The sequence below is a fragment of the Balaenoptera borealis genome (assembly GCF_965194805.1).
Source record: "Balaenoptera borealis genome assembly, chromosome: 1".
In the NCBI taxonomy this organism is placed as follows: Eukaryota; Metazoa; Chordata; class Mammalia; order Artiodactyla; family Balaenopteridae; genus Balaenoptera; species Balaenoptera borealis.
The window spans coordinates 60,573,172-60,594,629 of NC_138860.1; the positions used below are offsets into that span (position 1 = coordinate 60,573,172).

Below are 21,458 nucleotides of genomic sequence, written 5' to 3' on the forward strand. Positions count from 1 at the left end.
TTAATGAAAGAAAACAAACATCTACCTAAACAGAAAGCTTTTGTTCTTCTTTCAATTCGAAATAATAAATATAGTTTCTACCTCAAAATTTTAGGATCTCTCTCCCAAAAGATTCTAAGCCAAGAGAAATTAAAATATTTCTCTCTTCATTTATGCATATATATAGTCATGCTGCTGGTTTATAAAATCATTTTACTGCAAAGAGGCATGTAGCAATAAGACGAGCCTCCTGTCTTGCCAATCAATCAATCAATCAATTAATAAAACCACAACAGACTTTTGGTCAAAATCAAGGAGATTTTTTTCCCTCTCCTTGATCTCCCAATGGTGTCAAATCCTATCAATAGTCCCTTTAGTAACTTTCATCAACTGATTCCCACTGATAGCTCTCAGAACGGTTCCTTATCACCACCCCTGGACTAAATGATAAAATCTCCACAAACTCATTAGTCTTCAGGTTCTTATTTGGCTCTTGGGATGTACTCTGGTTCCAATATTTAGATATTTCATATAAATGGAATCACACAATATCTGTCCTTTTGTGACTGGCTTCTTTCACTTAGCATAATGTTTTCAAGATTCGTCTGTGTTAGAAGCATGTATCAGGACTTCATTCCTTTTTATGGCTGAGTCATATTCCATAGCATAGGTGAATGTGTATTAAATTTAAAGCAAATTTCTCACTGTATTCCCCCCAAAAATGTTTTCAACAAACTAAGATCCATCCATATGATTCAAAGGCATCCATATGAAAAAAAGCTTTGACAAAAGCCAAAAAAAAGCATTGGTGAACTCAGTGAGAGGATAAGCTGATGTGGTCCAAGTCTTCTAGAAACCTACCTTGATATAAGGGCAGAATTTAAAATGTATGAAAAAGTGAATGGATTGCATGCATATTTGACAATGGTCACTACATAGCTCCCACACACACCATAAATAAATAAAAAAGGAAAGAAAGCAAGAAAGGAAACTTTGGATGGGACCTAAGGTTGCTCCTTCTCTCTGACAAGGGCCTCAAGTGTTGGGATACCATGTAGACATCATGCAACCCTAGGACATGATATAGTTTTGGCTGGGTGCCAGAAGACCAAAACTAGCTTTCTGAAGAAAGCCCTGGCTATTTCTACAATTTTTAAAGAAGAACAGAAATGTCCAGAAAACTAACAGAATAACAAAGATATCCAGAAAAATGATGACTAAGAAGAAAAGGTAAAGTCTTCCCTTTAAAAAAATGTCATTTATAGTTTATGACCACGAAGAGGTTTGTTTATCCATTTATCCATCCTTTTGTTTAACTGATATTTACTGAATGCTGGACTTTCTCCTTCTGGAAATATGGAGGATTAATATTCTGAAAACCCCTACCAGTATAATATTAACAATTGCTAGGTGGATTACAACAGCTTGCTTTAAATAAATAGCTGAGCTTACAAAAAACAATGGAAATCTCAGAGGACAAAAATGACTAGGGAGCAGGGACCTGACCATCCAAGACTTTGTAAGCCAACGTAAGGACTTTAGATTTTACTCTGAGTGGGTTGAGAAGCCGTTGGAGGGTTTTGAACAGGGGAGTGAAGTGGTCTGACTTGTGTTCTTTTGTGCTTGTTATCTTCTCCCCCTGTCCAACTGTCATCTAGCATCCATTCCCACCATTCCTTGCTCAGTGTCCCGGGTGGGGGGGGCTGACCTCTGCAGATTGCATCACCAAGTCACTGGTGGGCTGGTTTCCAATTGGTTTAACTAATAAGGGGCTCCTAAAGGAGACCAGAGAATGAGAAGAGACAGTGGTCAGGGTGTTTCTGACCCACTCTTTTCCCTCTTTGGTGCTCTTTCTGGAAGCAGCTGCATCCTTCCTCCACTACGACTTCTCTAGGGTCCCAGTCCTCACTGGGTCATGATACACTATCTCCTCCCCTTGAATTTTTAGTCTCAGAGATGCAACAGCTTCCTATATTGCCAGTCCCTGGATAGCTCATTTTCTTTTGTTTGTTCTCTTAACCTTGTTGTTAATCTGTTGTAAGTGGCCCCTCCATTAAAGGCTCTTCAGTGGGTGAAGAATTCACCCATCTGGGGTCAATTTTGTTTCTGGCTGGGCCCCTGAATGATACACATTTTAGCTGAATCACTTAAGTTATTTTGTTGAAAACAGGCTATAAGAGGAAAAGAGTAGAAACATGGAGTCCAGGTGGGAGGCTTTTGCAGCAATAACATAGGTGAGAGATGATGGTGGTTTGGATGTGTAATAAAATAGAAGTGAGTGAATGCTGCAAATATTTTGATGATAAAGCCAAAAAGTTGCTGACATATTGGATATGAGTTGTGAGAAGAAGAGAGGAGTCCCAGTTAACTCCAAATCTTTGGCTTAAGTAACCGGAAGGATGGGGTTATAATTTACTGAGATGGGAAAGGCTGTAGGAAGAGCCCACCAGGTTTGGAGGAAATTCAGAAGTTCAGTTCGATACATGTACAATTTGAGAGGCTTATAAAGGAACTAAATGGAGATATGAGGTAGGCATTTGGCTGGGAATGGGGAACATTCCCAGGGCAGGGGAATGGGCTGGATGGAAACATAAATTTGAAAGTCGTCAGCATTTAGCTGGTAATCAAAGTGAAGAGACTGGATTGGATCATCAAGTTTGTGAAGGTAAATAAGAAGAGAAAAGCAGTGAGCACTGGAGCACTCCAAAGATTTTGTGGTTGGACAGATGAGGGAGAATCAACAAATGAAACAGAGAAGGACTAGTCAGGGAAGTAGGAGGAAATCTAGGAGCTGATTGGTCAAATAAGATGAGGACAGCTAACTGGCTTTCGGCTTCAGTGAAGTGGAAGACCTTGGCAAGAGCAATCTCAGGTGTGGTTGGAAGCCCGACTGGACAAGGGTTGAGAGAATTGAAGGAAAGGACTGAGAAACACGGGTCTAGCCATGTCTTTGGGGTGTAGCAGGAGTACTGGCACCTCCGGGTCTTCTTGGCTCCAGGTTGGTCCCCACTTCAACATGTCTTCCAAGCTCCTTCCAGCAGTGCAGCTTAATCATCAAGAGCATAGTTTCCAGAACTGACTGGCCCTGGTTCAAAACCCCAGCCGTGTCTCTTACTAGCTCTGTGACTAAGGCAACTTTCTTAACCTCTCTGAGACTTTTAAAAATGGGGATAATCATGGTATCCACTGGGGAGCAGTGATATTTAAGCTTTATAAAGGTTAAATAAGGTAATAAATATGGAGTGTTGAGCTCTACAGCTATTGTTATTGTCTTTTTAAAAATGCTAATCTGATTATGTCAGTGACTCTTCCTTTCTATTACCCTTCATCAAACGGGTCCTAATTTTATATGCAGAATCTCTCCTTTACATCTTAGCTTCCAGAAATGTAATTGTACCTGTAGGCCCTGAAACCTGCTAGGGCAAAAAGCTAGAGCTGCTTTGCTCTCTTCAGGACTTACCTTTAGGAGGTGCCATTAACAAGAATGTCCACTAGAGGGTGAGCAAGGAAAGAGGAAGGAGAAAGCTGAAATTAATCCAGTCTTTTGGGTTAGCTCTACTGAAGTTGAACACACTATAAATTTGTCAGAAATAATGTTTTTTTTTCCATTCTTTCTTTTTTTAAAATTTAATTTAATTTGTTTTTTATACAGCAGGTTCTTATTAGTTATCTATTTTATACATATTAGTGTATACATGTCAATCCCAATCTCCCAATTCATCACACCACCACCACCCCCTCCCCACTCTCCCCCCTTGGTGTCCATACATTTGTTCTCTACATCTGTGTCTCTCAAAATAATGTTTTGATTGTGTGGTGCTTGCAATTATCAGGGGTCCTCTACCATGGATAACCAGGAGTTAGTCTAATGTTTATAAAAAGAAAGGAGAGAGACAGAGACAGAGACAGACAGAGACAGAGAGGAGGAGAAGAAGAAGAAGAAGAAGGAGAAGAAGAAGGAGAAGGAGAAGGAGAAGGAGAAGAAGAAGGGGAGGAGGAGAAGGAGGGGGAGGAAGAGGAGGGGGGAGGAGGAGGAGGAGATTGGAAGGATGGAAGGAATGAAGGGAGGGAGGAAGGAAGTGAGGAAGGAAATAGGGAAGGAAGAAGGGAGAATCTAGCAATAATGTCCTTGGTCAGCAGCTCTTTTTTTCTCAGGGTAGGTGTTAGAGGCCAGACTAGGAAAGGGGTGGGGAAAGAGGAACAGAAGAGGTGGGGGAAGAGGAGGGATCAGGGGAGGGGGAGGATGTGAACCTTTGTTAGAGAAATAAAAGAAAGTAAGCCTTTCTGGGGACAGTGAGTGCAATCTCTCTGTACACCCATCCTTGGGCAAGGACCCAGAGACCTCTGGTGCTGAGCCCAGAGGCTGAAGTGCTGCAGAAGAACTAGAGAAGGACGGAGCAAAGCCATGGTAAGCTTTTCAGCCTAAAAGATTTCCAGATGCTCAGATAGAACCTCTTCTTGGGATGCAGAGGCAGGTGGCAAAGGAAAAGAAGCAACTCATTTCTTTTTTGGTTTTAAAAAAGCCAAAACTAAAAATGCTGAGTCTAATTTAAAAAGTGCTCCTAGAATCTCTCTTCTCAGATGTGCTGATTTCTTCTCCTTGACTTGTCTCTGGTGAGGTTCTCGAAGAAGTACTACTATCTAGTTGAAATTAGCACTCTTGTGACTAAACATTGGCGCTACCTGAGAACTGATACACTTCAGAAAAGATGGTGTTAAGGTGTGAAGAAAATTTGTGGTCTTGTCATTTGAGTTGCTCAAAATGTGTTTCTTTCTAGTTCAAAAAAAAAAATGAACTCCTTTTTTTTAGTAGTGTCTGTTTGGTTACCTAATTCTTTTAGGTATTTGAAGCATTGACCCATCATAGTCAAGTGTGAGATTTTAACATTAAATCTAGACATCAATAGTTCATTAAAGACCAAAGGACACTTTAAAAATATACATACTAAATATCAAATAGTTTCATCTGACAGCTCAGCAGATAAGTAGACACAAAAAAATTACTAAAATGTAGAAAAAATCAGAACAGTAACAATCAGCAACTTGAGGCTAAAATATGAAAAAACAATAACATCAACTATGCATCAGTTTTGAGGCAAATTTAATTCTACTTTTTCACCCATGTCTGAGAAATCTCTTGCCTCAGACAGGTTTAGCAGGCATAAGTGTTATACTTTGAACTTTGAGAAAGTTGAAGGCACCTCCTCAAGTTGCTATAAAATTGTGATTTAGAGCATAAGTCTGAGTATAATTTTGTATTTTATTTGCAGATATTTCCATGGAAATGTCAGAGTGCTCAGAGGGGCTTATGGAATGTTTTTGAGCTGTGGGCCTGCACTGTGCTCTGTTGTGGTATGTTATGATATTTATATATTACTAAGCTTTTTAAAAAATTTATGTTCATTTTTTGGTAAATATCCACTGGGTGTACATATTCACAGGTAAAATTATTAGGTAGCTAGCTACCCTTTCTACAGACATCCCTTTTCTTCCTCTCACTTCCCCAGAAAACTCCTAACCTTGCCCCACCCTTTGCTGCAGGGTTTATTTTATCACATTCTTTACTCATTAATCATAAGTGTCTCCCAGTTCTCTGTACATTTTTGATATGTTTAAGTTGATCAAGATTAATTATGTTTTCTTTGCATCTGTTATCCCTTGCTCAGAATCCTTACGAAAGTATAAAAATTGGATCTGTGTTTTCTTTGGTATTTCTCCATAGTATTTGCCCTACACAGTGAAAACTCAGCAAATGGTGATGGCTGTGAAAACCTTTACCTTATGGTATAATAGTGTTTCGCATAGATCATACCATGCTTAGAATGGCATATATTATTATGGTATCATTGTGTAATTATGTGTTTGTTTTGGTTTCTTCAAAGCCCTCGTATTTGAAGCACCCATATGATTATTATACACCATCAGTTGAGTATCTTTGTGTGCATAACATAATCTAAATCAATTTCATAATCCTACATCATTTGGTTTTGTCAATTGTTCTTTTCTTTATTATGTAGTTAGATATATAAGGCTTGGGCTGTGTGCTTTCCCCAGAAGAAGCTCTTCCTATGGTAAAACATTATCTTTTTGATATAAAAGAGATTACTTAAAAGTATGCCATTATTCCTGTTCTTATTTTACTTCTCCCTTAGAAACACAAATATTGGCCTTTAGGAAATTATCCCAAAATAAAAGAGTGGACAGTAAATTTCAGGGCTATATGATATCACACTTAAATTAACTTTAAATGATTGACAGCTGCTAAGAAAAAGAAATATGAATTTCTAAAAAATGTTGGCTAAATTTTACTTGAAAGAATTTTGAGAAAAAACTGTTTTATGAAAATAAATCTAAAAAGCCACCGAATTCATCTAAAATAGAGCTATGAGCAAAAGGATTCTATATCATGGTGAAAAGTGATTAGGACTAGAAGTTCTAGGTTCTACTTCAAATCTGCAAACGACTAATTCCATCACCTCAAGAGGGTAACTTACCCTCTTGAGGTGTCAGCTTCCTTGTGTCTGGCAGGCTCAGCCTGGATTAGTTCTGGGCTCTTTTCAGCTGTAACCACGAGGCTACATAGTTCACACTGATGTCTTTCAGATTTCTTCGCACATCATGGAACCGATTGCTGGACTTACCATTATTCTAAGAGACCCATGACCTGGGAGAAGGCTAGAATGTTCTGCAGAAAAAATTACACGGATTTAGTTGCCATACAAAACAAGGGGGAGATTGAGTACCTGAACAAGACGCTTCCCTTCAGTCCTAAATACTACTGGATAGGAATCCGGAAGGTAGGAGGGGCATGGACTTGGGTAGGGACCAACAAATCTCTCACCGAAGAAGCGGAGAACTGGGGCGACGGGGAGCCCAATAACAAGAAGAGTAAAGAAGACTGTGTGGAGATCTACATCAAGAGGGAAAAAGATGCAGGGAAATGGAATGACGACGCCTGCCACAAAGCAAAGACAGCCCTCTGCTACACAGGTAGGAGTGAGCAGACTGCTTCTCTGGGAATGACGGCACTAACCCCGCGGAAACCTGGGGGAGCAGAGCAGTTGCCAGGGCATCCTGAAATAAGTCCAGTCCTCTAAATAAGCTTGAGTCAGGTCACTTCTGAGCATTTTTGGTGTGGGAGGCTCGTCCCTATACCCAAGATCTATACCCTTGAATCACTTTTACATCAAGATGATAAATATATGTGGAAAGTAAGGAGGAAGAGCTAGACAATCGGTGCCGCTGATAATAAGGCAAGGAAGTGGAAGCAGAGAGATGGAACCAGCCAAGAGCTGAGGCTCACGTCACCTATTTCCTCCTCGTAAAGTAGGCGGCTTGGTGCTACGTTTCCTTCTTGGCCTAATCTTATATAATTCTATATAATGAAACTTTGCAGTGTTTCATTATCTGTGGTGTATGAAAACTTCTGTAGAGACCACGATGACAGTTCCAAAGCAATCAGCATTTTTTCCAAGTCATTTTTAACAGTGAAACATAGTTCATTTGGTCTCTTGTAAATTGGACTCTCTAGTAATGTAGCAAGTTCAGATTTTCTAATCTCTATTCAGTACTTTCTATAAAGAAAGGGATTGCTAAACATACTGCGGAAACGATTGGGGTCAGGTCATAGTTTAATCCACTTACCTACATTAAAAACAAAGAAATTTCAAGAGTTTCAATGTATGTCAGTAAGTTCCCTCAAATGTTGTAGAGTATTAGCATTAGTAAATTCATTCTTAAAAAAATGTCTATGGCTGTATGACAAGTATATTACATAAATAAAAATTTTAGCATATGATTTTTATGCAAAAAATGCTATTAATGTACAAATAAAGTTTTCCTGTTTATTAAAGTAGTCACAGCCCCAAAGTTATCTATGTCTAAAGAAATGACTAGGAGTACTAAAAAAGTATTCATCTTAATATAATTTCTCACCCCCTTAAAGCTTCTTGTCAACCCTGGTCATGCAGCGGCCATGGACAATGTATGGAAATCATCAATAATTACACCTGCAACTGTGATTTGGGGTACTATGGGCCCCAGTGTCAGTTCGGTAAGCCACTTTTGTTCCTTTGTTTCTTCCTATGTAAAGTATTGTAGTTTATGAAAGCTGGTTGAAGGAAAATGATACTAGCCATTCTGAGAAATGAGAAGTTTTGATCAGTAGGCTATGCTTGCACAATATTGTTACCTTTCCGTAAAGATTTCATAAGTCAGCATGAAGTTTCAATTCACTTCTCAGAAAGTCTTTTTGAGTGCTACAAAGAATATTGCTTTGGGATAAAAGCTGTAAGGATTACAATAATGAATCAGGCTTGGTAGGAATTCATAATCAAGTAAGCTTGCTGGATTCGTTAGAACTCTGAAACTGAAAGAAACAATAGTACTTACCATTAGGAGGGTGAGTTACCCAGAAGGTAATCTTGCTTTTTCACGTCATCCTCAAGATCATGACAGGGCAAGGCCAACAAGAAAAGTTCACATCATGATATACAGTATCTGTTGGAAAATATGATAATAAATCCAACGCATTTACTTGGGCTGGCATTTCAGGGGGTACAAGGACAAAGTTATTACAGATCCTGACCTTAAAGGATTTACAGTTAACTAGTGGAAATAATACATGCTTATAATTTAATGTGATGGAAAGCCAGATATGCTGGAGTAAGCCTGTGGAGACTGAAAAGCTGCCTAATGAAGGAATCTGCCCTTTAGTTGACAATGAGAGGCCACTTAGTATCTGAACACCTTCATTTAGGGCCATTACCCTAGAAGCGGTACATAAGCTGGATTGAACAAAAAGAGAGAAGCTGGGGAGTATCATCAGGGGTCTATTGAAATCATTCAGAGTCACGGTGGTAGAAACAGAAAGGCAAGAATACGTAGATTCAAAGACATGGAGTCTTTGACTTAGTCAACTCATTACTGAAAGAAACTTCACGCCCTTTGATTGATATTGGTTGAGTTTCAAAACTATGTTTGAAGTATCTGGTGCATAAAATAGAAAATTATAATAAGAAAAAAAAGCGGTGTTTGCAATGAATAGATAAAGAATTAAAGCCAAAATAAATGTAAATGATCAACCAACTGGAACAGATCTGAGTCATTTCAGTCAATTCTTGAGCCATGACTTCTACCAATACTTTACTTTCACTCGATTTCTAAATTTTAAAAAATTCTTATGTCATTGGCATGCCCATTTCACTCCTTTTTGAACATTTTACTCTGTTTTTGTCTTGGTTTCCATCATATCAGTCTTTCCTGGTTTTCTTTCTACCTATGATCATTTCTCCTTGGGTTTCTTCATGGGCACTTATCCAAGCCCATACACTTATTGTTATGTCTCATCTTCCATCTTTTGTCCATTGCTCTTCTGACTTTATGTGCCCCCTTTGGTCAAACCTAGCAACTTATGTGGACTCACAAATCTATGTGACCTTTGGACTGACAAACATGTATCCAGCCCTGAACTCCAAATATGCTAAGCATAACCTTTGGGATGCCCAAAAGACGGAAAAATCAATTGTCCCCAGCCAGCTTTCCTTTTTGTATTCCTTATCTCAGTGTGTGGTTCCACGATTTATATGGGTACTCTGGTATAAAACTCTCTCACCTCCCCCTACATTTATGCAAAGTAACACACTACTCTTTTTTTTTTTTAAGCACCTTTATTGGAGTATAATCTTAACAATGGTGTGTTAGTTTCTGCTTTATAACAAAGTGAATCAGCTATACATACACATATATCCCCATATCACCTCCCTCTTGAGCCTCCCTCCCACCCTCCCTATCCCACCTCTTCTAGGTGGTCACAAAGCACCGAGCTGATCTCCCTGTGCTATGAGGCTGCTTCCCACTAGCTATCGGTTTTACATTTGGTAGTGTATATATGTCCATGCTACTCTCTCACTTTGTCCCAGCTTACCCTTCCCCCTCCCTGTGTCCTCAAGTCCATTCTCTAGTAGGTCTGCTTCTTTATTCCTGCCCTGCCCCCAGGTTCTTCATGACTTTTTTTTTTTTTTTTTTTTTTAGATTCCATATATATGTGTTAGCATACAGTATTTGTTTTTCTCTTTCTGACTTACTTCATTCTGTATGACAGACTCTAGGTCCATCCACCCCACTACAAATAACTCAATTTCATTTCTTTATATGGCTGAGTAATATTCCATTGTATATATGTGCCACATCTTCTTTGTCCAATCATCTGTCGATGGACACTTGGGTTGTTTCCATGTCCTGGCTATTGTAAATAGAGCTGCAATGAACATTGTGGTACATGACTCTTTTTGAATTATGGTTTTCTCAGGGTATATGCCCAGTAGTGGGATTGCTGGGTCATATGGTAGTTCTATTTTTAATTTTTTAAGGAACCTCCATACTGTTCTCCATAGTGGCTGTATCAATTTACATTCCCACCAACAGTGCAAGAGGGTTCCCTTTTCCCCACACCCTCTACAGAATTTATTGTTTGTAGATTTTTTGATGATGGCCATTCTGACTGGTGTGAGGTGATACCTCATTGTAGTTTTGATTTGTATTTCTCTAATGATTAGTGACGTTGAGCATTCTTTCATGTGTTTGTTGACAATCTGTATATCTTCTTTGGAGAAATGTCTATTTAGGTCTTCTGCCCATTTTTGGATTGGGTTGTTTGTTTTTCTGATATTGAGCTGCATGAACTGCTTGTAAATTTTGGAGATTAATCCTTTGTCAGTTGCTTCATTTTCAAATATTTTCTCCCATTCTGAGGGTTGTCTTTTGGTCTTGTTTATGGTTTCCTTTGTTGTGCAAAAGCTTTTAAGTTTCATTAGGTCCCATTTGTTTGTTTTTGTTTTTATTTCCATTTCTCTAGGAGGTGGGTCAAAAAGGATCTTGCTGTGATTTATGTCATAGAGTGTTCTGCCTATGTTTTCCTCTAAGAGTTTGATAGTGTCTGGCCTTACATTTAGGTCTTTAATCCATTTTGAGTTTACTTTTGTGTATGGTGTTAGGGAGTGTTCTAATTTCATTCTTTTACATGTAGCTGTCCAGTTTTCCCAGCACCACTTATTGAAGAGGCTGTCTTTTCTCCATTGTATATTCTTGCCTCCTTTATCAAAAATAAGGTGACCATATGTGCGTGGGTTTATCTCTGGGCTTTCTATCCTGTTCCATTGATCTATATTTCTGTTTTTGTGCCAGTACCATACTGTCTTGATTACTGTAGCTTTGTAGTATAGTCCGAAGCCTGGGAGCCTGATTCCTCCAGCTCTGTTTTTCTTTCTCAAGATTCCTTTGGCTATTTATGGTCTTTTGTGTTTCCATACAAATTGTGAAATTTTTTGTTCTAGTTCTGTGAAAAATGCCATTGGTATTTTGATAGGGATTGCAATCAATCTGTAGATTGCTTTGGGTAGTATAGTCATTTTCACAATGTTGATTTTTCCAATCCAAGAACATGGTATATCTCTCCATCTGTTGGTGTCATCTTTAATTTCTTTCATCAGTGTCTTATAGTTTTCTGCATACAGGTCTTTTGTCTCCTTAGGTAGGTTTATTCCTAGGTATTTTATTCTTTTGGTTGCAGTGGTAAATGGGAGTGTTTCCTTAATTTCACTTTCAGAAATTTCATCATTAGTGTATAGGAATGCAAGAGATTTCTGTACATTAATTTTGTATCCTGCTACTTTACCAAATTCATTGATTAGCTCTAGTAGTTTTCTGGTAGCATCTTTAGGATTCTCTCTGTGTAGTATCATATCATCTGCAAACAGTGACAGCTTTACTTCTTCTTTTCTGATTTGGATTCCTTTTATTTCTCTTTCTTCTCTGATTGCTGTGGCTAAAACTTCCAAAACTATGTTGAATAATAGTGGTGAGAGTGGGCAACCTTGTCTTGTTCCTGATCTTAGTGGAAATGGTTTCAGTTTATCACCATTGAGGACGATGTTGGTTGTGGGGTTGTCATATATGGCCTTTATTATGTTGAGGTAAGTTCCCTCTATGCCTACTTTCTGGAGGGTTTTTATCATAAATGGGTGTTGAATTTTGTCAAAAGATTTTTCTGCATCCATTGAGATGATCATATATTTTCTATTCTTCAATTTGTTAATATGGTGTATCACATTGATTGATTTGCGTATATTGGAGAATCCTTGTATTCCTGGGATAAGCCCCACTTGATCATGGTGTATGATCCTTTTAATGTGCTGTTGGATTCTGTTTGCTAGTATTTTGTTGAGGATTTTTGCATCTATGTTCATCAGTGATATTGGCCTGTAGTTTTCTTTCTTTGTGATATCTTTGTCTGGTTTTGGCATCAGGGTGATGGTGGCCTCATAGAATGAATTTGGAGTGTTCCTCCCTCTGCTATATTTTGGAAGAGTTTGAGAAGGATAGGTGTTAGCTCTTCTTTAAATGTTTGATAGAATTCTCCTGTGAAGCCATCTGGTCCTGGGCTTTTGTTTGTTTGAAGGAAGTTTCAATTTCAGTGCTTGTGACTGGTCTGTTCATAATTTCGATTTCTCCCTGGTTCAGTCTTGGAAGGTTACTACTCATTTTTATAACTTACTGTTTCTCCAATTTGTCTTCTACTTATTAACTCTACACTATTGCCTTCATTATCTTCCTCCTAGATTATTGCAGTCATTTCTGAGCTGAGTTCCACATCTTTAAATTAGCGCCCCTCAAATATATTATTCATACTATAGGTAATCTGATCAATTTTAAATATCAAGTAAACATCACACATACGTGACCATCCACCCTTTAATTTCTACCTACCATTTGTCCTACAGAATAAAATCTAAACTCCTGAAGGCATAGAGTAATGCTTGATATATAGTAGATACTCATTAAACCAATGAAAAAAGGTAAAGGCATTTTGTCTTAGCTCCTATCTTTCTCCCTAATCTCATCTCACATCATCCCCTGCCTCCTCTTTCCTTCTAGTAACATCAAAATGCTTGTAGTTCTCCACACTTACCATATTGCTTTGTATATCAATCACTGACTTGCTCAGGGCTTTCTTGTTTTGCACATGGCTAACACACCTATTCATCTGGAAGATAGTAGTTCAGGGACCGTTTCTTTCAGGAAGCTTTCTTTGGATGCCAAGACAGGCTAAGCATCCCTATTCTGTGTTCCAATAGCTCCATATATTTCTTTCTTATTTATCCCACATTTGTTGAAGTCGTCGATTTTCTTGTCTGTATTCCCCAGTAGACTGACAGCAACTTGAGATCAGTCAACATCTTATTTATCACTGCATCTGTAAGATTGAGACCAGGCACTTGCTTGTGGGCATGAACTGTATGGGACAACATAAGTTACTTTCATTTGGACTTGTACTGTATATGGAAAATATTAAAATTCTTCTAATTTCTTGAATTCATTCTTCATTGAACTCTCAAGAAGTTTAAAATGATGGCTCAAATTTGATAAGGAATAAGACACAAGAGTTGCAATATTTGCCTAAATGACATGGCAGGACCTAAAACTTGAAGATTGAATTCCAAGTTTTACTTTGATCTATTACACCACCAATCAGGCAAGGAAGTAGACATAATTTCTGGAGAGGACTGGCAAAATCAAAAGAACTAAAGTTCTGGAACTGAGCTAGAGATGGTGAAGACAGAATCCAGGCTAAGATGCTTCCTAAAGCTTTTATCTTCTCCCCTTGTAAAGAAGACCAGTTATGGACACCCAGTCTTTCTCCGAACTTCCTACTTCCAACAGTCTAGTATACTCAGGGGCTTTGATGTGACAGTTATTTCCAAACTGAGCTGGTCATTCCCACTTAAACCTATCTACATTTAAAAGCTCTCTCCCCAGGTAATGCCAAAGATAATAAGATTAGCTAATGTTTAATTAAAGCTTCCTATGAGCCAGGCTCTAAGTCCTTGACTTGCATTAAATTATTTAATTCCCACACCAACTTTAGGAAGTCAATACAATTATCATTACCCTTCTTTTAGAGATAAAGAAGCTAAGCTGGAGGGGTTAAGTCACCGTGCTTAAAGGCACTTGGTTATCAAGTATCAGAGCTAAGATTCAAACCCAGTCATCAGGTCCTCGGAACACTGCCCAGTGTTTTCTTTTTCTTGTTGAAGTGACTCAGTGTGAGCCTTTGGAGGCCCCAGAGCTGGGTGCCATGGACTGTATTCACCCTTTGAGAAACTTCAGCTTCACATCACAGTGTGCCTTCAACTGCTTTGAGGGAACAGACATAGTTGGGATTGAAGAAACCACTTGTGGACCATTTGGAAACTGGTCATCTCCAAAGCCAACATGTCGAGGTGAGTAACTGTTCAGACTAGAGGTTTTGTTATGGCAATCCTGTGTTTATAGACTGAGCAAATGTAGTAGAGTCTTGCTAAGAAGTCTGTATCCTCTTTTGAAGCATAATTTAACCTAACTTAGATTATACTGTGATGATTTTCATCAAAGAGGTTATTGTTACTAATTAAAAAGAAAAACCACAAACAAAAAATAGCAACCAAATATCTCTGAGACTACGTCACAGAATATATATATAATTTTCAGCAATACAGTGTGGTTATACTGTATTTTTATTTTATTTTTATTTTCTCATTGCTATGGCATAAATAATCAGTCTTGCTGAACTGCAGTTGAATTTTTGTTGTTCTCTTCTTTCAATAACACCTATTTTATGTGGTGTCCTACTTAACACCAAACAATTTCCTTTTTGGGAGTGGGGGGGCTAGAGGTCTTTTTTGATTGTTTTATTTGGTTTATTCTTAAAATCATTTTTTAGCTTTCCTCCTCCATGAACTCTCAGGAGAATAGCAAATTCTGTGAAAAACAAAAACACAATCTCTTGATTTTCTTTTTCATTTGAAATATGGTGGTTTTTTGTTTTTTGTTTTTTTCTTTTTTACTGTCAAGAAGATTATCCCTTAAGGGGAAAAACTGGTGGTGTCTAAACTTGTGAAGTTTTGGTTACATTTTCTACATTTATGCTTTTGACTCACTAGTTTAAGTGGCTGAATTCTCAAAAGAACTATCCAAATCATTTTTTGAAATCATAGAACTAATTGACCAACCTGCTGAATTTTATAAAAGTTGAGGGACTTGCTTCAGAGAATGGGGATGTTTTTCAAAACTGCTTGGGTAGACTTTAGAAGAGGTGAAAGGGTGGAAATTCTCTACATTCATTGATAATGTACCATAAGAGATCTTGAGGCCAAGGCCACGTAGCATGGCACTTCCAGCTGATGGAGAGTTACCAGGGCTGGGGCAGCAATCTGGAAGAGCCAGCCCTCCCCTCCTCTCCCCAATGCCCCCCTGCCCACCCAGGGCTTTCTGTGTTCTCCTGGCTTCACCTCTGACTCACCACTCTCCATCATTCTCAAGAAAATAAACTCTGGAAGCATCATCAGAAGTAATTTCTAGAAATTAGAAATGTCTAGATTCATGTCAACGGTTCCACAGTTGAGTTAGGCAGTTTGGCTAAAAACTGTTCGTCATGGGAGGGTCTCTGCTCAGAAATACTGATTTTTTCTTTTTCACTGAAGTGATTCAGTGTGAGCCTCTAACAGCACCCGATTTTGGAACCATGGACTGTAGTCACCCCCTGGTCGACTTCGGCTTTACCTCCCTGTGTACCTTCAGCTGCTCAGAAGGAGCTGAGTTAATTGGGGAAAAGAAAACTATTTGTGGATCATCTGGAAATTGGTCCAGTCCTAGTCCAATATGTCAAAGTGAGTAAGTTTTCCCCAATATATTAAAGACTTAAAGAGGTAGCTGATTGATAAGCAGATGGTGGGGAAAGATAGATTAAACTTTTAAGTTTATTTTGCTAAATGTATGTCGCTTAAAAAAATTTGTACACATTAATTTACCATAAAATCCTTGGCTGCTCTTGCCTCTTCCTTCAATGACAGTGATTTTCCTTTTTTTTTTCAGCCAATTCTCAACTCCTCCTATCTTAACCCTTAACATCTAAACTCACTGTCTATACTTACTTATTTCTTATCCATTTTTCTATTCCACTACTCCACTTCTCTGTTAGTCTACTAAAATGTCTCTACAAAAGTCGCCAATGACCACCTAATTCCCAAAGTAATGGATACTTCTCAATTATCACTAAGCTGATGCCTCCCAAATCTGTCTGTGCATAAGAGAATGTGTCTTCCTCATCTCTATATACCCTCCACCTGACACAGCACCTGGCAATAGATGCTAAATTAATCCATGTTAAATTAGCCTGTGAAAGAATAGCTACCCATGTTTGCTCCGGAGATTATCTATACCAATGACATAAGTCTTTAAATGGTAGGAATTGTAGAAGCTATCAGAGAAGCTGATCTCTCTGTGGCCCGGGACCAGGAAGTGGGGTAGGGAAATGGGGACATGGCGTGGGGTCTTTAGGGGAGGATTGTACATCAGGCTTAAGGGGCATTTCCTTTTAAGGCTGGACTAGTGTCCATTTCCTCATCCTCATGCAGCCCATAGGTGTCCTCTGTTTGGATCCTCTGGGAACTTGCACCTCCTTTCCATTATACATTTGGGTGTGGGGATGGAAGCACCTTGAAAGGGTTCATCAAAGTAATGTGAAGAATAAGGGACAGTCAGATGCTGTGCCAATATGCAAAAGTAAGTTTCTTCAATTGGTGGTATCAGAAGAGATATTTTTCATATCAGTATTTTTTCAGTAAAGGTCCCCACATGAACTTAGTTCATACTTATAAGGATATATAGATGTATCCTTTTACTTATTTGTGAGGGAAATGGTAGGACTACATCATTTGAAAGACAGATTAGTGCAGGTCCTTGGCATGTAACAGCGTGTGCGTATGTTTGCACAGTTGCTTCAAAGCATTAATAGATTCCTTTTTTTTTTAACATCTTTATTGGAGTATAATTGCTTTACAATGGTGTGTTAGTTTCTGCTTTATAACAAAGTGAATCAGCTATACATATACGTATATCCCCATTGCAGCTCTATTTACAATAGCCAGGACAGAGAATAGATTCCTTTTATTGATAAGTTGTCTGGTTCAGATCACTGGCTTTTATTTTTCCTGAAGTTGTACTTGACTTTTTAGCTCTTCTCTGTGTTTGAGTCCCAACCATTCAACAAGGTCATGGAGCTAAATACAATGATGACTACTTTTTGCCAAAATATTTAGGTACATCTCCCAGGAATTCCATGAATCACAAATCTGAGGATTGAGATTCTATAGGCGTTGAGCTAGAAAAGCTGGTCTAGTCTTTTCTCTGTTATAGACTCATCATGGGCTTTCCCATGCCGATTTCCTCATCTGTCAAATAGCATCAAATGGACAATTATTAGAAGATGTAAGAATGAAGAAAGTTTAATGTCATGAGAAGGCACTAAGGAAATAATGCTTGTGGCCTCATGCTACATGCCTTACTGATTTCTCTTGCAGAAGTGGACAGGAATTTCTCAATAATCAAGGAGAGTGACTATAACCCCCTCTTCATTCCGGTGGCAGTCATGGTTACCACATTCTCTGGGTTGGCATTTATCATTTGGCTGGCAAGGAGATTAAAAAAAGGTATGTGAGTTTACTTTCATACAAAAGTAATACAACTTTAAAGTGGAAAAAAACCATAGAAACCCACAGGAAATTAAGTTCGAGAGCCTCAGCTAAAGCAGGATACCAAGTTCTGGGTTCTATAGACATCAGTCCCTGGAGATGTGTGAAGCAGCCCAGAACACACTTTCATCAAAACAAGTTGGCTGATTTTTGCTTTTCATTCTGACAAATCTTTTAAAAATGACTACTGTCTTCAAGGTACCTTGCTAGGGTGTTAACGGACAAATGAGAAATTGTAATGGTTCTTTGCTATTATTTAATTCTAAAAAAAAAAAAAAAAAAGGATATGTGATCTTGTCTTATAAGAGCCTACATGTTTTTGATTTCAGTGCAATTCCACTAGGAAGTGAATCTAATGTCCCATAAGGTTTTCAAAGTACTCCTCCCAAATACCTAGCCTTGCCAAGAGTCAGATACCTGTCCGGCTCCTGACATGTGGGAGTTGTATTGTCCCTTAGGGAAATCCCCACATTTTTCCCCAGTGTCTATTCACCAAGGTTACAGCTTTAGCCAAATGTGCCCCATACTCATGCTTTCCATCCACTCTGGACTAGAGAAGAAGAGGGACTAAGGAGGGCTGCCTCAAGAAACTAGTATCTGCTGCTTGGAATAGTAGATGAAACACCACCAGAGAAGAACAACAGCATCACTCCCCTCACCTCCCTCCTGAGTGTGTCCAAACCCTCAAGTGGGACAAACTTGCCAGTTACAGGCCCACAGTCAGGAAGGCCTTGGGTATGTGCTGCCACATTTGGCCAAAGTCATCAGACAGAAACATTCAAGATTATGACATGTATGGATATTAGGCAGCTTTAAAGATAATGCTGCTTCAAGTTCAGGGGCCATCAATGACCTCAAAACAACTGCTAAACAACTGCTCTGTGTTGCCTCTGTGGGGCCATTTTAATTTCAGTTCCATCAAATTAATTAGTATGTATTCTACTCCATGAATATGGTATGTAAAGGCTGCCCCACCACCCATTCTCACTGGCAATTGCAGGAATATTATCTACCAATCCCTAATGGTCTTCTGCTATGACTTGATCTTTCATTCCAAATTTAAGACTAAGGGTACTAGATTAGTTTTATAACCAACCCAGAAACACAATGGACGGGGGTGCTGTTGATGTGCAAGAACTTCAGTAACTGTAAAGTAAGAGCCCTGAGCAGTTAAAATGTCTCTGCCCCTGCTCTTGGAACTTCTGCTGAGATTGGATCCCATTGTCTTAAGAGTACTATGCTATTTACTTAAATATGGCACTAAGGCAAAAAAAGAATGAGATTTTTCTCCCACCATTGATTACCCTTTCCATTGAGACTTAAAGACTGCCCCCAATCATCTTTTCTTTCCTCCTGCCTTGAGTGACCTTGGCAGAAGTGAGGGGGTGGAGAATAGAGTGGGTAATTTACACTCCACCCTCTGGGATAAGAGGGCTATTATCTAAGTAACCACTAAGGACTTTGGGGCTGGGAATCACCTTAGTAAGGAGATGTTCCCAAATTCCAAAATCTTTTAATAAATGTTAGTAGAATAAAAAGAATAGATTTGAAGTCATGTGTATTTAGTGGTGGGGTGCAGGAGGTGGGATGCTGCCTAAGGCTGTACTATAAGCAGTGGTGAGAAAAGCAGTGGGGTTGTTTTGCAATTTTTTTACCTTGGAGTCATTTCTGTACAAGATCTCAAACTGATAACTTGAAAGCTGCATGCCCCTACTGGGGGAATCAGTGTGGGGCAAACAGGAAACAGATAACGGGCAGTTAGGCTAGTTACAATTATGCCAACAAAAAGCACAAGAGAACAGAAGCCCCAAAAGATCACTGACTTTGTAGGAAAGTCAGGGTATCTTTAATCTCACACTAAATAGTCTTCATTTGTGAAACATCTTCTGATAGCTCCAACTTTCAAGTGACTTTGCCTTCTAAAACTTTTAGGTGTAAGTTAGTTCTTTGAAACACGAAGAATATTTTTCCTATAGAGACAATTATTAGAAATGATGGATAGGTTCCCAGGCTAAACCCCTAGAGCTTTTCTAATACAATAAATCTGCATGTATACAGTATTCATCACTCTGATAATTTTATAGGCTTTTGGTGTTCCGAAAGCTGGAAAAAGGGGACAAGCAAATATTTAGAGTACGGTAGCCAATGAAATGACCAGACTCTTGACCCTTGTCCTGTCCTCAGATGGATCTTCTGAAACTGTACTTTGTCCCCTGCCCTAGTTGTCTTAATACCCAGACTTCAGCTCCTTTTTTCGGAGAAAGGAATAAGGGTGGGCTCCAGAAACATGCCTCCCTGTGCATGGGCTTGTCTAGAAATATTTGTTTTCTCCTAGCACCATCATTCTCTGATTAGTCATCATTACTGGCCCTGTTCAGTAAATGAGGAAACTGAAGCAATGATGTTTTAGGCCAAATCTCTAAAATTCCATATCAGCAGGGGCCAGAGTCAGAGATCAGACTCCCATCCATATATGCTCCTTAAAACCACTGGTCTTCAGATTAATAAGGCTCTATTTTTTTACCCACAGAAGAATTGTTTACCTGAACCAACACACAGGGTGAGAACAGGGCACAAAACTGAACACAGGCCCCTTAGTTCCCTTTTTCTTGAAAAAGAAACTTTCTCAATAGGAACAGATTCTTGCTCATGTATGTGTTTCATTGTCCCTAAAAGAAAAATATATTCATATGAAAATGAATGGAATCTGAAATTCACTCAGATTTAATTCTCCCTGCTCAAGTGCTTTTGGCTCATGTCACCAGCAGGCTAAATTTTGGAAGAAATAGTTAAAATAGTAATTTCTAACATTTTAAAGGTTTAAAACAAGAATTGAGCACTGTCTATGCTCTAGGCCCTGGCCTAAATACTTTGAATACATTTTATCAACTCAGTGAGGAAAGTATAATTATCATGCCCCTTTCACAGATGAAGAAATGGTAGCTTAGAGAGAATAAGTAGCTATTCAAAGACACACTACAGTTGGCAAAAAAGGACCTGGACCCAGACTGGATGATCTAGAGCTCTAGTTTATAGACACAGAAATATATTGCTTCCCAGTGATTTTTTTTCTCCTCAAAAAGCATTTTTTGCTTTTATTTCCTCTGGAGCCTAACCCTGCAGTTCATTCATCTACTTATTTATAGTCTGCTTTTTTCAAAAAGAATGTAAGATAGTTTACCAAATGCATTCAACACAGCAAATTAAAATTAGTTTAAAAGTAAGAAAAATAAGGCCCAAATTTAGAATACCAAAAATAAGTCAGAGCCAGGGGTAAAGTTAGGATAGAAGAGGGTTTCAGATCTGGCTGAGTTTCCTTGTAGCCAGTCAAAGAAGGAAACATAACCAGTAATGATACTCACTGTGTTTGTAAGATAAGAACAAACACAATGGTTACCCAGATGAGGCATGTAGTTCCTACCACTGAGACCTAAATGTAATTTCTTCTGTGGATTTTCACAGAGAAGATGGTGTGAAGTGTAATGATACATATTCTTACAGTATTAGCAGCTGAATCTCTTAGGGAAGAATCTGCAGGTAGGATGAGATGGCAGATCGGGATATGTAAACACAAGAATGGGTACATGGGGCCTGATCATCGGATAGTTCGGGCTGGACTTCTGTCTTTATGAGCAGCACAGCGGATGAAATGGTGCTCTGAGAAGCATCTGCATGAATGAGTCTTTTCTGAATAAGTATCTACCGCTGTTCGAATTAGAACATTAAGCCAGTACCTCAAATCCCCTTAGACACCATGCGGTCCACCTAACAAATACAAAATACACTTCAAGAAACAGTTTTGAGAGAGGGAATCTCCCTTCTCTCTAAGTATAAAAAACTGAAATTGTCTACTTTTTCTGATGCCAATTTTCTCTTCTATTTTTAGGCAAAAAGTCTCGGAGAAGGTAAGTT

General features: G+C 38.7%; 1 protein-coding gene across 3 annotated transcripts in view; it reads left to right on the forward strand.

The window, feature by feature from the left end:
• SELL (selectin L) overlaps positions 1-21,458 on the forward strand; it is a 126,536-nt gene that overhangs the window by 95,929 nt on the left and 9,149 nt on the right. Inside the window, exons 2-9 of one of the 3 annotated variants that reach the window (XM_082395325.1) lie at positions 3,635-4,387; positions 5,250-5,331; positions 6,583-6,969; positions 7,925-8,032; positions 14,073-14,258; positions 15,498-15,683; positions 17,376-17,504; positions 21,433-21,451. In XM_082395325.1, coding sequence (XP_082251451.1) covers positions 4,385-4,387; positions 5,250-5,331; positions 6,583-6,969; positions 7,925-8,032; positions 14,073-14,258; positions 15,498-15,683; positions 17,376-17,504; positions 21,433-21,451 — 1,100 coding nt within the window. In that variant the 5' untranslated portion in view covers positions 3,635-4,384. Of the gene's footprint in view, positions 1-795; positions 4,388-5,249; positions 5,332-6,582; positions 6,970-7,924; positions 8,033-14,072; positions 14,259-15,497; positions 15,684-17,375; positions 17,505-21,432; positions 21,452-21,458 lie in introns of those variants that run through there. The other 2 variants (XM_082395324.1, XM_082395326.1) reach the window with 2 other exon arrangements.